Source organism: Aspergillus glaucus, assembly GCF_001890805.1.
Source record: "Aspergillus glaucus CBS 516.65 unplaced genomic scaffold ASPGLscaffold_5, whole genome shotgun sequence".
Taxonomy (NCBI): domain Eukaryota; kingdom Fungi; phylum Ascomycota; class Eurotiomycetes; order Eurotiales; family Aspergillaceae; genus Aspergillus; species Aspergillus glaucus.
In genome coordinates this window covers 1,124,673-1,138,066 of record NW_019170457.1, presented here as the reverse complement: position 1 = coordinate 1,138,066, position 13,394 = coordinate 1,124,673, and the positions used below count along the sequence as shown (strand labels likewise).

Below are 13,394 nucleotides of genomic sequence, written 5' to 3'. Positions count from 1 at the left end.
TGTGCTCGTGGTGTCCGCACGAAATCTATATATATTCGGCCATGTGGGACAAGCATTCTCTTCCAGACTGCCGTCTCCAGTTGTTACCCAAGGGCCAGCCCTAACTGCAGCAATCACCAAAGATGGGACCACTGCATACTGGGAACACAAACTCTATACGAGGTCTCGCCAGAGCGCCAGGTAAGAAAACATGGCATTGATAACTCGGTATCCCTGACAGAGGCCGTACACGATGTCCCAAACAAGATTGGGGATTAATGGTTAGGGTATGGGATAGTTCTGTCGGGTGCTGTGACCAGCATGCTGAATGGTTTCAAAGTCGAATCCGGTATGCAGAGGGCCGAAGGTACGATGCACAGGTAATCTCAGTCCTAATTGGAACCGCCAGTCAATTGGCATTGTCTGATACTCGCAGTGCCCGTGTTGTTATCCTATCTACGATTGTGGATTAGCGTTATCGCCGTCCGGGGTAGCTCGGGTCAATGCCAAATACTCTGATCAAACCCATAAGTGCTGGCACTGCTGACACCAACTGGACGGCTGACCTTCAGCTGTCCCCTCATTCTGCTATTTAGATCTGTCCCGATCCTGGCCCCGGATACAGGATATCGACTGCATAAATTTTGTCACTCGCTTCAAAGGATAGCACTGGGCTCGACCCTATCCTTGTCGACAGCTCTACAAACAGTCCAACTATGCACGGACTTGTTTCCGATGCGCTGGTCAGATCGATGGTTGGTTTTGGTGTAGAGCACTGTATCAACGCCAGAAGACAGAGTGCTTTCCCAAGATTTCGGCCAGATCATACCAAAATCAATTCGAATTATGGCCAATTCCGCGGGGATGACACTGAGGAGACATTCTCCCAGTTTCCGTATCAGGAAGGCACGGCCAATGCCCTAGTAACTTACAGAACAGAACAGGTAATAACAGGTAATAATGTCAGTCTAATATGGTGTAACGCTGTACCTGTCATAACATAACAGATACCCTCAACATCTTGATACGGCTTTCGGTTGCCTTTTCTGCTGCTCTTTCTTTCTTCCTTCGCCCGATCATCCTTCTGATCTTACTCTCTTAAACCTTCTTATCCAGTCTGCATTTTCCTTTGGTATAATAATTGAGAAATCAACTGTTTGCTTACTATACAGCTATAGACGTCGGTAAGCAACTCTTCCAGCCTCACTCTTTCCTCTTGCTTGCTCTTTCCTGCTTATCCTTCCTCTTCTCCTACTTCTTCTTCCACCTCCACCTCCTTTCTCCTTTCTTCACTAACCTCTCTGCTTCTTCTTCTATCTGTCTACAGCTTCAATTCTACGGTTATATACATACCTCAGTATACTATTCACCGTGTACCTACATACGACATCTCACCATGCCGACGACCGAATACAAAGGTCCATCCTCTTACGTGGACTACGGTCGCCAGGGGAGCTTGACTCCAATGTTCCCCAATGGTACATACGACACGCCAAAGCCGTCGTTCAACGACGATGAGGAGAATATGGACATCCTCATCGAAGAGCTGGAGTCAGTACGCGGCATCCACGACGACGAAGATGACTCGCAAGACGATCCCGGATACACTGGCACGGTCCCCGAAGAGTTACTTGGAACCGATCCGTTGAGGGGCCTTGACGACAAGGAAGTCCTGACCCGTCGGAAAAAATACGGTCTCAACAAGCTGAAGGAGGATAAGCAGAACCATTACCTCAAGTTCTTGTCCTTTTTCGTTGGTCCGATCCAGTTTGTCATGGAGGCACGGAGCTCTCTCCCTTGCTTTTTTTTTTGCATCTCAACTGACATTTCCGTTCACGCAGGCTGCTGCGATACTGGCTCTTGGTCTCCAAGATTGGGTCGACTTTGGCGTTATTTGTGCACTCCTTTTGCTGAACGCATCCGTGGGCTTTCTTCAGGAATTTCAGGCAGGCTCCATCGTGGAAGAGTTGAAGAAAACTTTGGCTCTCAAAGCAGTCGTGGCTCGAAACGGAGACCTTATTGAAATCGACGCGTCCGAAGTGGTTCCAGGGGATATCTTGAAAATCGATGAGGTACAATAGCTCCCCATAATGAGCCAGAATGTTTGCTAAAAAAAAGCACCAGGGTACTATCGTTTCGGCTGATGGTCGAATTATCACCGACGACGCCTTCCTTCAGGTTGACCAGTCCTCCATCACAGGAGAGTCTTTAGCGGTTGACAAGCAACTCGGTGACTGCTGCTTTGCATCGTCTGCTGTGAAGCGTGGCGGTGGAATGGTCGTTGTTACAGCCACTGGTGATCACACCTTTGTTGGGCGTGCTGCTGCAATGGTCAACGCTGCTTCATCTGGATCTGGTCACTTCACTGATGTCCTCAACGGCATTGGAACTGTCCTCCTGGTTCTCGTCATAATCACTCTTCTCATCATTTGGGTCTCGTCTTTCTACCGCTCCAATAACATCTTGACCATCTTGGAGTTCACCTTGGGAATTACTATCATTGGTGTTCCTGTCGGTCTTCCTGCTGTTGTCACGACCACCATGGCTGTCGGGGCTGCATATCTCGCCAAGAAACAGGCTATCGTTCAGAGACTCTCGGCCATTGAGTCCCTAGCCGGCGTCGAGATTCTATGCTCAGACAAGACGGGTACATTGACGAAGAATAAATTGTCATTATCAGAGCCCTACACAGTAGCCGGAGTCGAACCAGAAGACCTTATGCTGACTGCTTGTCTGGCTGCCTCACGGAAGAAAAAGGGCATTGATGCTATTGACCGTGCTTTCCTCAAAGCACTTCGTTACTATCCCCATGTCAAATCTGTTCTCACGCAATACAAAGTCCTCGAATTCCATCCGTTTGATCCTGTCTCCAAGAAGGTCACCGCTGTCGTCGAGTCACCTGAAGGCGAGCGTATTACCTGTATGAAGGGGGCCCCACTGTTCGTTTTGAGGACGGTCGAGGAAAGTCACCCACTTGCCGAAGAAGTCGACACCGATTACAAGAATAAGGTTGCTGAATTTGCGCTTCGTGGCTTCCGATCGCTTGGAGTTGCTCGCAAGCGTGGCAACTCCCAATGGGAGATCCTTGGTATTATGCCATGCTCCGACCCTCCGCGTGATGATACTGCGAAGACCATCAATGAGGCCAAGACTCTTGGATTGTCCATTAAGATGCTGACAGGTGACGCGGTTGGCATTGCTCGAGAGACCTCTCGCCAGCTAGGACTCGGGACAAACGTGTACAACGCAGAACGACTTGGCCTGGGCGGCGGCGGTACTATGCCTGGATCTGAAGTCTATGACTTTGTCGAGGCTGCCGACGGCTTCGCTGAAGTCTTCCCTCAGCACAAATACAATGTCGTTGAGATTCTACAGCAGCGTGGATATCTTGTTGCAATGACGGGTGACGGCGTCAATGATGCTCCATCCCTGAAAAAGGCAGACACCGGAATCGCAGTAGAGGGTTCTTCGGATGCTGCCCGCTCAGCTGCCGATATCGTTTTCCTAGCTCCTGGTTTGTCCGCTATCGTTGACGCTCTAAAGACCTCTCGCCAGATCTTTCATCGCATGTACGCATACGTCGTTTATCGGATTGCGTTATCGCTCCATCTCGAGATCTTCCTGGGCCTATGGATCGTGTTTATAAACGAGAGTCTCAATCTCCAGCTAGTGGTATTCATCGCCATCTTCGCGGATATCGCGACACTTGCTATCGCTTACGATAATGCTCCTTACTCGAAGACACCCGTCAAGTGGAATCTTCCCAAGCTATGGGGCATGTCCGTTCTTCTCGGTATCGTACTGGCCGCGGGAACGTGGATCACGTTGTCCACCATGATGATGGCTGGTGAAGACGGGGGAATCGTACAAAACTTTGGACGACGCGATGAGGTCCTATTCCTCGAGATCACATTGACCGAGAACTGGCTGATCTTTATCACACGTGCAAACGGACCATTCTGGTCATCACTTCCTTCTTGGCAGCTGGCGGCAGCGATCTTTGTGGTTGACCTGCTGGCAACATTTTTCTGCTTATTTGGATGGTTCGTTGGTGGTCAAACGTCTATCGTCGCCGTTATCCGTGTCTGGATCTTCTCCTTTGGGGTCTTCTGTATTATGGGCGGTCTCTACTACCTCTTGAATGGCTCGACGGGTTTTGACAACATTATGCATGGCAAGAGTCCTAAGGGTAATGCAAAGCAACGCTCTCTCGAAGATTTTGGTAAGTTTGAGGATCATCTGCTGTTTTTGAAAACCTGGCTAACTCATGTAGTCGTTTCGTTGCAGCGAGTATCGACCCAGCATGAGAAAAATTCATAGTATGGCAGTTCTTTGGAACCCTAACGACTATATTACCATTCCATCGTTTTGACCACTTTTTATATCCTACCTGATTCTTCCCGTTCCAGTTCGAGTGTTCTCTTTTGTTTGTCGCATTTGTTAAACTGTGCAGTGTCATTCTTGTGTATTACATTGGTCTAATGAATTACCGCGGGTCGGATTAGTCTTTTGATATGGTACTATAGTGGCTCCTACTTGTTCAAATTGCCATCCGAAAAGGAAAGAAATTAAGAAGATTATGAATTATCCTGCTAGACTGGATAGTAAACTAGGTTGCCCTGGCACCTATCCTTTCCTTTTCTCGCCTCTCCCCTGCCTTTGGGAGATCTAGATTACATGAAGCGGTGTGAATGAGATGACGATAGGGCAAAGCAGCACACCTTAGCGTGGTTGGAGTAGAAAAATGAAACGCAATGGAATATACAACGAAGATATGCAAAAAAGAAATCGATACAAAGATTGTAGGCCTATCAGGGAACGTAGCGTAGAGACAAAAGAAAACTATGTGCAATAGTAAGGGGAAAACAAGATAAAAAATCACAGAAATAATTACGCCTTGGAGGTTAAGAAGTCCACAGCCTAGCACTCGATGTTAGCTCTATGAATCAATTAACGAGGGGATTCAATGGAAGCTCACCTTGTCGAGATTGTAATCAAACTTCTCCAACGCAGCGAGGGAATCATTACGCGGGAAACCCATGCCAGTCAACCGCTGAAGGATCAGATCATCCTCCCCGGTGTCATTTTGCAGGGCCCATCCAGGCTCCTTTGGGTCGATGGGTGCTTGTTGCCCTCCGTTGGCTGGAGCTGGAGCTTCAGGGTTGATATTGTCGAGCGGGGCGAAGAGTGCGTCCCATTCATGGGAGTTGGGTTTAGGGGTCCCGCCACTGGGCGAGGTGGTGGTGGGCTGCTGGGAGAATGGGTCTGAAGATTGAGCGTTGACGTTATTGTCGAAGCTGAAGAAATCGGAGGAAGCGACGTTGGTATTGGGATTTGGGGAGGCGGTTCTCTGTTGAGATGGGTTGTCGAAGGAGAAATCAAAGTTTGTGTTGTTCTTCTGGTCATCTGCTTCGAAGTCATCCTCGTCATCTTCAGCTTCCTTTGCGGGCGCCAGGTTGAGACCAGCAAAGGCAGCGTCAAAATCGGTTCCACCCGGCTTATTCGACGTGTCTCGCTGGGCTTCTCCGCCAACCACAGGTGCACCGGTGCTAGACTCAACCGAGTGGGGCGCATCAGCTGCATGAGTGGGATCCTCGCGGTTTGGCAGGAGGCCATTGTACTCGGCCGGCAAGTCACCAGGCTCCTGGTGAGGAACAGATTGATCGTAGGTTGGCGGGCTAGTCTGGGCTCCGGCGGGAGGGGGCTGAGGCGCAGCTGCTGCCATTGCGGGAGGGGGAGGGAAAGCCGTCTCGCCAGTTTGACCCTGGGGCGCAGCAACCGGTGTGAAGTTGTCATCGAAACCCATGGGAGCTTCGGTATCGGTGCTGTCGTCGTCATCGTCCAACTCATGGATGGGAGGGAACTCAGATTGAGCCGCACCCGTAGCTCCGTTGGGCTTCTCAGCACCGCCCTGCTTCATAGCAGCAAATGCCTCATCGAAGTCGTTGGCCTTCTGAGACTGAGATCGTTGGTGGGCAGGGCCACCGAAGAGCTCGTCAAAACTTGGGTCCTTGGTTGCCCCTTCTCCGGCACCAGGGGCGGGAGCATTCTGGATGTCAGGGAACCGTGTGTCTGCTTCATCGAAGGGCGATTTCGAAGCAGTACGTTCAACGGGGGCGGGTGAGATATTGCCTTGCGGGGGAGTTGCGAAACCAGACGCATCGAAACCACCAAAGTTGCTTCCCGGAGGCGACACCTTGGTCGAAGAAGTCACCGACTGGGGCTCACCAAAGGGAAGGGCGCTGGGGGTGATCTGCCTGGACTCAGCCGGCGCCGGAGGTTCGGTCAGCACGGCAGGAGGGGACACCGAGGGAGTGGGAGCTCCGGATCCCACAGGGGACTTGGCAGTGGTTTGTTGCACCGAAGGAGACTCGGCACCGAAGGAAACTGGCGGGGGAGGAGTAGCACCAGGAGGTGGTGCAAAGGAAGGCCCGAAAAGGTTATCGAACGCACTTCGCTGGTCATTCGAGACTGCAGGCGAGATGGGACGGCTTTCATTGCCACTGGATCCAGTCGCAGTCCGCTTGAAGAACGGGTTTGTGTTCTGGCTTGTGGTGGACTCTGCAGGGGTTGACACCTGGGGTGGTGGTGTTGGCACCGCGGGAATAGCAGCAGCGGCGGCGGCGGCGGCGGCGGCGGCACCAGCTTCAGAAGCTGGGCTTGCAGCAGACTCTCGCTCAGAGTCCTTGGAGAGGTCGTCGATCTCACCCCGGATCTTATCCTGTTCGCCTTCCACAGTAGCAAGCTGCTTCTTGTTAATAGCAACAAGACCCTTCTGTTGACGTGCGCTAGAACGGGCCTTTTCGAGGGCAGGCTTGAGCTGAGCGACGATGGCATTAGCTTGACGAATCTTTTCCTTCAAGCTTGTATTTTCCTGCTGATCAGCAGTGAGTGCAGCAGACACCTGATCATATTGGTTCTGCAAGTCCTGTCTGCTACTCTCGATCAACGCATACTCCTGTTGAACCTTCGAGGTCTCTGACTTGGAGGTATTCAAGCGCTCCTCTATAGCCTTGTAGTTTTTGACCTCCTGCTCGTACATCGTCCGTGCCTGGGCAAGTCGAACCTCAAAGTCGCGCTTTTGCTGTGAGCTCTGAGACAGGTCCTGCTCGGCGGATGTACGCTTCGTCTGAGTGTTCTGCATCTCAGTCGCCAACGAACCAATCTGGTTGGACAGGTTTGCGAGTTCAGTAGTCTCGTTGGTCAGCTTCTTTGATTCTTCCGGGTCGTTGTCTCCCAGGAGATCATCAGCTGGCGGTGGCGGAGACCGGACAGGCGGCGGGCCGCCAGTCATTTGCGGCTGCAAGCTCTGACCAAAGGATGATGTTGGAACAAAGGGCTTGAACGTAGTGGACGTACCCGGAGGGGACGCTTTCGGAGACGCAGGAGCGGGGAACGGGACGTTGGATCCTCCGGTAGATTGAGGAATCTGTGAAGGGGCCGCAGGTGCAGCCGGCGAATCAAGACCAAAGAGATCATCAGCAGCAGTCCGCGGCGAAGGAGCAGCAGCAACAGCAGGAAGGGGACCGGGAGTCGGAGCGGGAGCCGGGACCTGTGCGACAGCGGGAGCCATCTGTGCAGTACCTGGGCGACGCATACTGGGAGGAATCAGGGCAAGCGGGAGTGTCTGCGGCAACGGTTCTTGTCCAGTGCGCTGTTGTCGGACAAGGTACATGGCAACCGCAAACTCATCTTTCGTCAACTGGCCATCAGCGTCGATATCTGCGAGATCCCAGATCTGGGCCAGAACATCTTCAGGCAAATGGGCGTTCATGAAGAATGCGACAGCCTGGTCACCGGTGATCATCCCAAGCTTTGCGGTATCGACGGTGTTGAAGATACTGTCAAAGTGTACTTTCTCTTGAGGAGTGACGAGCCATTCCACACCACCACCTGTGCCTTGCGCTGTAAGAGGTTGCGGGAACGTCTGTCTACTGAGCGGACTCTGGGTGCGCTGCGGTCCAGTGAACTGTCTGGGAATAGCGGGCACAGGAGGGACGTCCAAGCCCCGTGAGCCCATGGACGACCGCGATCCTCTTCGTGCGGCAGCATCGTACAGACCTGGAGGCAGCGTCTGAGGGATGCCTTTCATGATGCCCGACCTGTAGGAGGTAAGAAAGTGCATGGCGATAATGAACTCGGTCGCATCAAGAGCGCCTCGTTGTTGCGTGTCTGCCAGATTCCATATCCGTCCCAAGATCTCGTTCGGTAGTCTTGCGCGTTCGAAGATCTGCTTGGCCGTTTCGCCTGTACGAGAATCCGTTAGCTTTCGGTGCAAGCGAGTCAATGCCGCGCTGATAACATACCCGGAAGAATACCACTCCTTGCCACGTCCGATTTGTCAAACAAAGATGTGAATTTGTTAACGTCCTCGGGGTTCAACGGAGGCACACGGATCGGGCCACCAGCAGATGGCGGAGGACTTGTGGTGCCAACATCACGGCCGGTGGGGATGGAATTGTCTACCACAATACCATCGAATATAGGCAACGGTCCGGCTAGAAAGTTGAACGAGGTGTCAGCGCTTTCCCGGTCGCAACAGACTGTAGATTGCACTCACGCTGCACCGCCAATTCCTCTGTCGGTGGACGACCAGCCTGAGCATGTCCAATCAATCGCAACACGACTCCAAAGCCAGAAGGGGTCAGAAGACCCCTGTTCTCTCTGTCTGCGATCTGCCAAATCTATACAACCGAACCCAGTAGCGATTAGCTTCACATATACAACAATGCACGCGTACCGCGGATGTTCAACTCCAAGAAAGAATCGAGAAAGTTGGCAACGTACCAAACCGAGATGCTCCGGAGGAAGCCTAGTCTTCTCGAAGAACGGCACGGCGACTTCACCCGTGATGACACCCAGGTTAGTCGTATCCGCGGCCTGAAAGAGCTGAAAAAAGACCCGTTTCTCCTCGGGCGTGAGGTTCAGATTGGGCTGTCGTGACCCTGGAAGCAATTCAAAGAGACCCGTTAGTTTCCGCCCGCATTGTGCCTGTTCTCCTGAGTCCTGATCCAGCAACACGGTTTCCTCTCCTCTTTTTGTGGTGACGACAATCCGCAGTCGAAAGGAATGCTAAGCTCACCTGCTTCAGCCATGGTCGCTTAAAGGAGCAGACCTGCGCTCCGTTCAGACAGGGGTTGTTATGCTCGATAGTTGGGGTTGTAAGTAAGGTGACGAAATAGGCGCTGTCGTCAGCTCTAGGAAGCTACGGCATAGATAGCGCCCCGTCCAGCGGATGGAAGAGGGGGTAGTCTCAGGGGATTAGAAGACAAATTGCAATAAACAAACAGTTCAAGCAAACAATTAACGCTTGACCAGGAGCAACGAAAAGCACCAGGAACGTGCTGGGGGTGGAAAGAGGGAGGTCCTTCGCTGTTGGCTCCGGGGAGGACAGTTCTGCCGGGCGGTCAACAACCTCCACGTACTCTACTCCATACTACTAACGACTGACAGCTACTCTGTACTAAATATGTACAATAATAGAGCATTGAATACACCCCAACACCGTAGATTTCTTTTTTATTTAATTACAACATCCTATAGTTGTAACAAAAGACACTCAAAAGAAAGAAAGAAAAACAAAAAAAGATATGAACGAGCGGTAAATTCACCACGCTGCTTTCCGGGGATATTAATAAAATCAAGTATGAGACAATAATAAAAGAACACAGGGAATAAACAGTCTGGGCTAAATCAAATCTTTCTTATTTGCATGAGGCCAAAAGTCGTGCAGGTGAAAACGCCGTTCCCCAGCAACCCGAACAGAGAATATAAACACCCGAGGATCCAGGGTATTAGTATCGGCACAAGCGGTGCCATTCCTCGGTCCCGGGAGTCTCCGCCAAGTGATTTAATCTTCCATCTAGTATTCCGGCTCAAGCTCGCCCTCCTCCTCCAGCGAGTCGCTGGCAACCTCCTCGTAGTCACGCTCCAGGGCAGCAAGGTCCTCACGGGCCTCGGAGAATTCACCTTCCTCCATACCCTCACCAACGTACCAGTGAACGAAGGCACGCTTGGAGTACATGAGGTCGAACTTGTGGTCGAGAGCGGACCAAGCCTCGGAGATGGCGGTAGTGTTGGACAGCATGCAACTAGTGAAGTTAGTAACTTTAATTTCCAGGAGAAATGAACAGGGCGAACATACACAGCACGGTTGAGGTTGGCGAGGTCGCCGTTGGGCACTTGCTGGGGAGGCTGGTAGCAGATACCAATCTTGAAACCAGTCGGGCACCAGTCGACGAACTGGATGGTGCGCTTGGTCTTGAGGGTAGCCACGGCGCCGTGGGTCTCCTTGGGGACAACGTCACCACGGTAGAGCAAGCAAGTAGCCATGTACTTGCCGTTGCGGGGGTCACACTTGACCATCTGGTTGTTAGGCTCGAAGCAGGACATGGTGATCTCGTTGACCGAGTTGGACTCGTGGGCGGCCTTGTGGGCGGAGACAACGGGGGCGTAGGCGACCAGAGGGAAGTGGATACGGGGGTAGGGGACCAAGTTGGTCTGGAACTCGTTCAGGTCGACGTTGAGGGAGCCATCGAAACGGAGCGAAGCGGTGATGGAGGAAACAACCTGAGCGACGAGGCGGTTGAGGTTCTCGTAGCTGGGGCGCTCAATTCCGAGGTTTCGGCGGCAGATGTCGTAGATGGCCTCGTTGTCGACCATGAAGCTGCAGTCGGAGTGCTCCAGGGTGGTGTGGGTGGTCAGGATGGAGTTGTAGGGCTCCACGACGGAGGTAGCGTTCTGGGGGGCAGGGTAGACGCAGAACTCCAGCTTAGACTTCTTGCCGTAGTCGACGGAGAGACGTTCCATGAGGAGAGCACCGAAACCGGAACCAGTACCACCACCGAACGAGTGGAAAACCAAGAAACCCTGGAGACCAGCGCAGTTGTCGGCAACACGGCGAACCTTGTCGAGGACCTGGTCAATCATCTCCTTTCCGACGGTGTAGTGACCACGGGCGTAGTTGTTCGAGGCATCTTCACGGCCGGTGATCATGTTCTCGGGGTGGAAAAGGCTGCGGTAAGTACCGGTGCGGACCTCATCGACGACATTGGGCTCGAGATCGCAGTAGATGGTACGGGGGACATATTTGCCCTGGCCTGTTCTCGTTAGAGTGCACTTTTTTCCGTATCGTGCACCAACGTACCAGTCTCAGAGAAGAAAGTGCTGAATCCGTGGTCGGGGTCCTGCTGCTTGCGCTCCTCGGTGAGGTATCCATCGGGCTGTTCGTTATCAAGATATCAGCATACAATCTCTTCAATCAACAATCAAGCGGGACCATGTGTCATCCCACATACCTGAATGCCGTGCTCGAGACAGTAAAGCTAAACAATAACTGTCAGTCACGTTCCAAAACATGCCACCTTGCCTTCTTCCCCGCCGGTTCCTTGTTTTGTATCTTCATCCCCCTCTTCCTCCATCCTCATCTTGTATCTTGTTCAATCCTCCACGGGGTTTCAAGTGGTCAATGCATACCTCCCAGCAGGAGTTGGCGATTTGGCAACCAGCCTGGCCAACTGTAGACGAGAATCATTAGTAACGCGTCCGGGGTATCTTCACGAAGATCATTCACGCAGGAATCGAGAAGAGGCGACTCACCGTTCAAACTAATGACTTCTCTCATTTTGGCAGTGCGAATTCGACGAGATTAGGTATCTAAAAGGGCTGGAAGAGGGTCAGAGAGAGAAGATGAGGGTCGAGAGAAAGGTGGTAAAAATCAAAAAAGAAAAAAACAGGCTCCGGACGATCTGTACGGTTTGTTTCAGGGGTAAGCAAATGAACCCCCGACGAAAAAAGCAAAAGAGCTAAGGAAATAGTTCGTGGGACTGCCAGCAACCGGGATATGAATATAGAACGTACCTTACACAAGAATTGACAGAGGAGAGATATGAAGTCGCGAGAGTCTTGTTGTCCTCTTCTCCGGCGGGTTGTTGATTGTTGATTGTTGTGGTGGGCGAGTGCGCTGTCAATACCGGCACTCGGTAATTACCTTACCGTACGGGGTCTTTCAATGAACCCCGCTGGGTCGCGTTGGGTAGCATCGCTTCTGATTGGCTTTTTTCTATCAGGTCACGGGATCTGGACGAGACTCGGCCATCAGGCGGTCAACGCTGATTAATGTCACGGGACTGATATCACATGTCTTCCATCACTTCTGATAAGGTATGTATGCTGTTACTGCTATGTCTTTATAGGGTCAATTGTGTGTATATACTACGCAGGACATGAACTGGTCCATGGGAATGTGTCTGACCCTGCAGTGCACCATGATCTGAGATACATCTCACCTCAATCACCATCGTCATTCTTCTGCTAACCAGTACGGACAGACCACGACATAGACTGTTCAACAACACCTCAGAACACCATGCTCCAATCCCTCCTCACCCTCACCATCCTCACCCTCCTCACCCTCCTCCTACAAACCGCCCACGCCAACGTCGAAAAAACCATCTTCCTCGCCCCAACCCCCAACCCCCTCTCCTCCTCCTCCAATATAGCCCCCGACCTCTCCGACCTAGGCCTAGACCTGCTCTCCCCCGAAAACACCATCCTGCGAACAAAGCTCAACGCCTCGTTTCCTTCCACCGCGAAACCCGATGGAACGGAATCATGGTTTCTGCTCGAGGGGCTGAATCCGGGACAGAGGTATGAAGTGCGGGTTTGTTGGTTGGCTACCGTATGTACATTTGTTCCGGAGTCATATTACGCTGTAGGAAGGGCGAAAGCTGACAATTGATGATAATAATAGCAACCAACATCATTCACACTATCAACATACCCCCTCGACGCGATAATCGACGACCCATCGCTCCTCGCGTCAATTAGCCACTATTCCTCCGCGCGCCTCGCCTCCGTCGACGTGAATAATCCCAAGGAAATCGTCCCGCAGGTTCCGAATTCGCATCATGCGCCTAGACATCTTTCGCGTCGTACCCAATCGCGCGATTCTGACTCCGTGCTATTTCTACGTATCCATGCCGCGGCGGATTACTTTACGATTGAGCAGAGGTTGATGGAGAATGTTCCGCCGGTCATTGCGGATGTCATTTTGGATCCGTTTTTGGGGAATGCATTCCCCAAGTCTCTTGTGCCGACGGCGTGTTGGGGGTTGATTGTTGGGGTTGCTGCTGTAGGGGTTGCGAGGTGGATTGTTAAGGAGTTTGGAAGAGTTGTTCTACAGGGCGTTGGAAGTGGGAGTACTGCTGGCAGTGCTGAGAAAAAGGGTCAGTAATTCTATATTACTAGTAATATTTCTGGACTATGCAATATATAAACAAATAATAGAGCAAAGATTTAGACCAGCTATATTTGACATAAAATAAAACAGCAAAACTTGAACAGGGGTAGTAGAGGAATAAACAAAATCAAAATGGCTCTATCAACATCGCCAAAAAAAAAAAAAAAAAAAAAAA

The 13,394-nt window shown here is 51.7% G+C and overlaps 4 protein-coding genes across 4 annotated transcripts; 2 read left to right on the top strand and 2 right to left on the bottom strand.

The window, feature by feature from the left end:
* Positions 1 to 1,375: 1,375 nt before the first annotated feature.
* ASPGLDRAFT_64961 (plasma-membrane proton-efflux P-type ATPase) lies at positions 1,376 to 4,299 on the top strand (the record flags this gene model as incomplete). The annotated part of the gene is made up of 4 exons (XM_022548838.1): positions 1,376 to 1,759; positions 1,821 to 2,051; positions 2,104 to 4,201; positions 4,253 to 4,299. The coding sequence occupies 4 exons, from the start codon at positions 1,376 to 1,378 to the stop codon at positions 4,297 to 4,299; spliced, it is 2,760 nt and encodes a 919-aa protein (XP_022403434.1).
* Positions 4,300 to 4,567: 268 nt separating this feature from the next.
* On the bottom strand, positions 4,568 to 9,313 carry ASPGLDRAFT_56307 (EF hand domain protein). Its single transcript, XM_022548187.1, has 6 exons — positions 9,062 to 9,313; positions 8,767 to 8,924; positions 8,540 to 8,663; positions 8,286 to 8,477; positions 4,958 to 8,226; positions 4,568 to 4,899 (listed from the first exon to the last, which is right to left on the bottom strand). The coding sequence occupies exons 1-6, from the start codon at positions 9,072 to 9,074 to the stop codon at positions 4,870 to 4,872; spliced, it is 3,786 nt and encodes a 1,261-aa protein (XP_022403433.1). The 5' UTR covers positions 9,075 to 9,313; the 3' UTR covers positions 4,568 to 4,869.
* A 148-nt stretch (positions 9,314 to 9,461) lies between these two features.
* ASPGLDRAFT_44605 (tubulin alpha chain) lies at positions 9,462 to 11,816 on the bottom strand. The gene is made up of 6 exons (XM_022546061.1): positions 11,578 to 11,816; positions 11,455 to 11,495; positions 11,277 to 11,303; positions 11,126 to 11,201; positions 10,124 to 11,078; positions 9,462 to 10,070 (listed from the first exon to the last, which is right to left on the bottom strand). The coding sequence occupies exons 1-6, from the start codon at positions 11,600 to 11,602 to the stop codon at positions 9,842 to 9,844; spliced, it is 1,353 nt and encodes a 450-aa protein (XP_022403432.1). The 5' UTR covers positions 11,603 to 11,816; the 3' UTR covers positions 9,462 to 9,841.
* Positions 11,817 to 12,176: 360 nt separating this feature from the next.
* Positions 12,177 to 13,325, top strand: ASPGLDRAFT_44603 (uncharacterized protein). The gene is made up of 2 exons (XM_022546060.1): positions 12,177 to 12,658; positions 12,731 to 13,325. The coding sequence occupies exons 1-2, from the start codon at positions 12,347 to 12,349 to the stop codon at positions 13,211 to 13,213; spliced, it is 795 nt and encodes a 264-aa protein (XP_022403431.1). The 5' UTR covers positions 12,177 to 12,346; the 3' UTR covers positions 13,214 to 13,325.
* Positions 13,326 to 13,394: the final 69 nt, after the last annotated feature.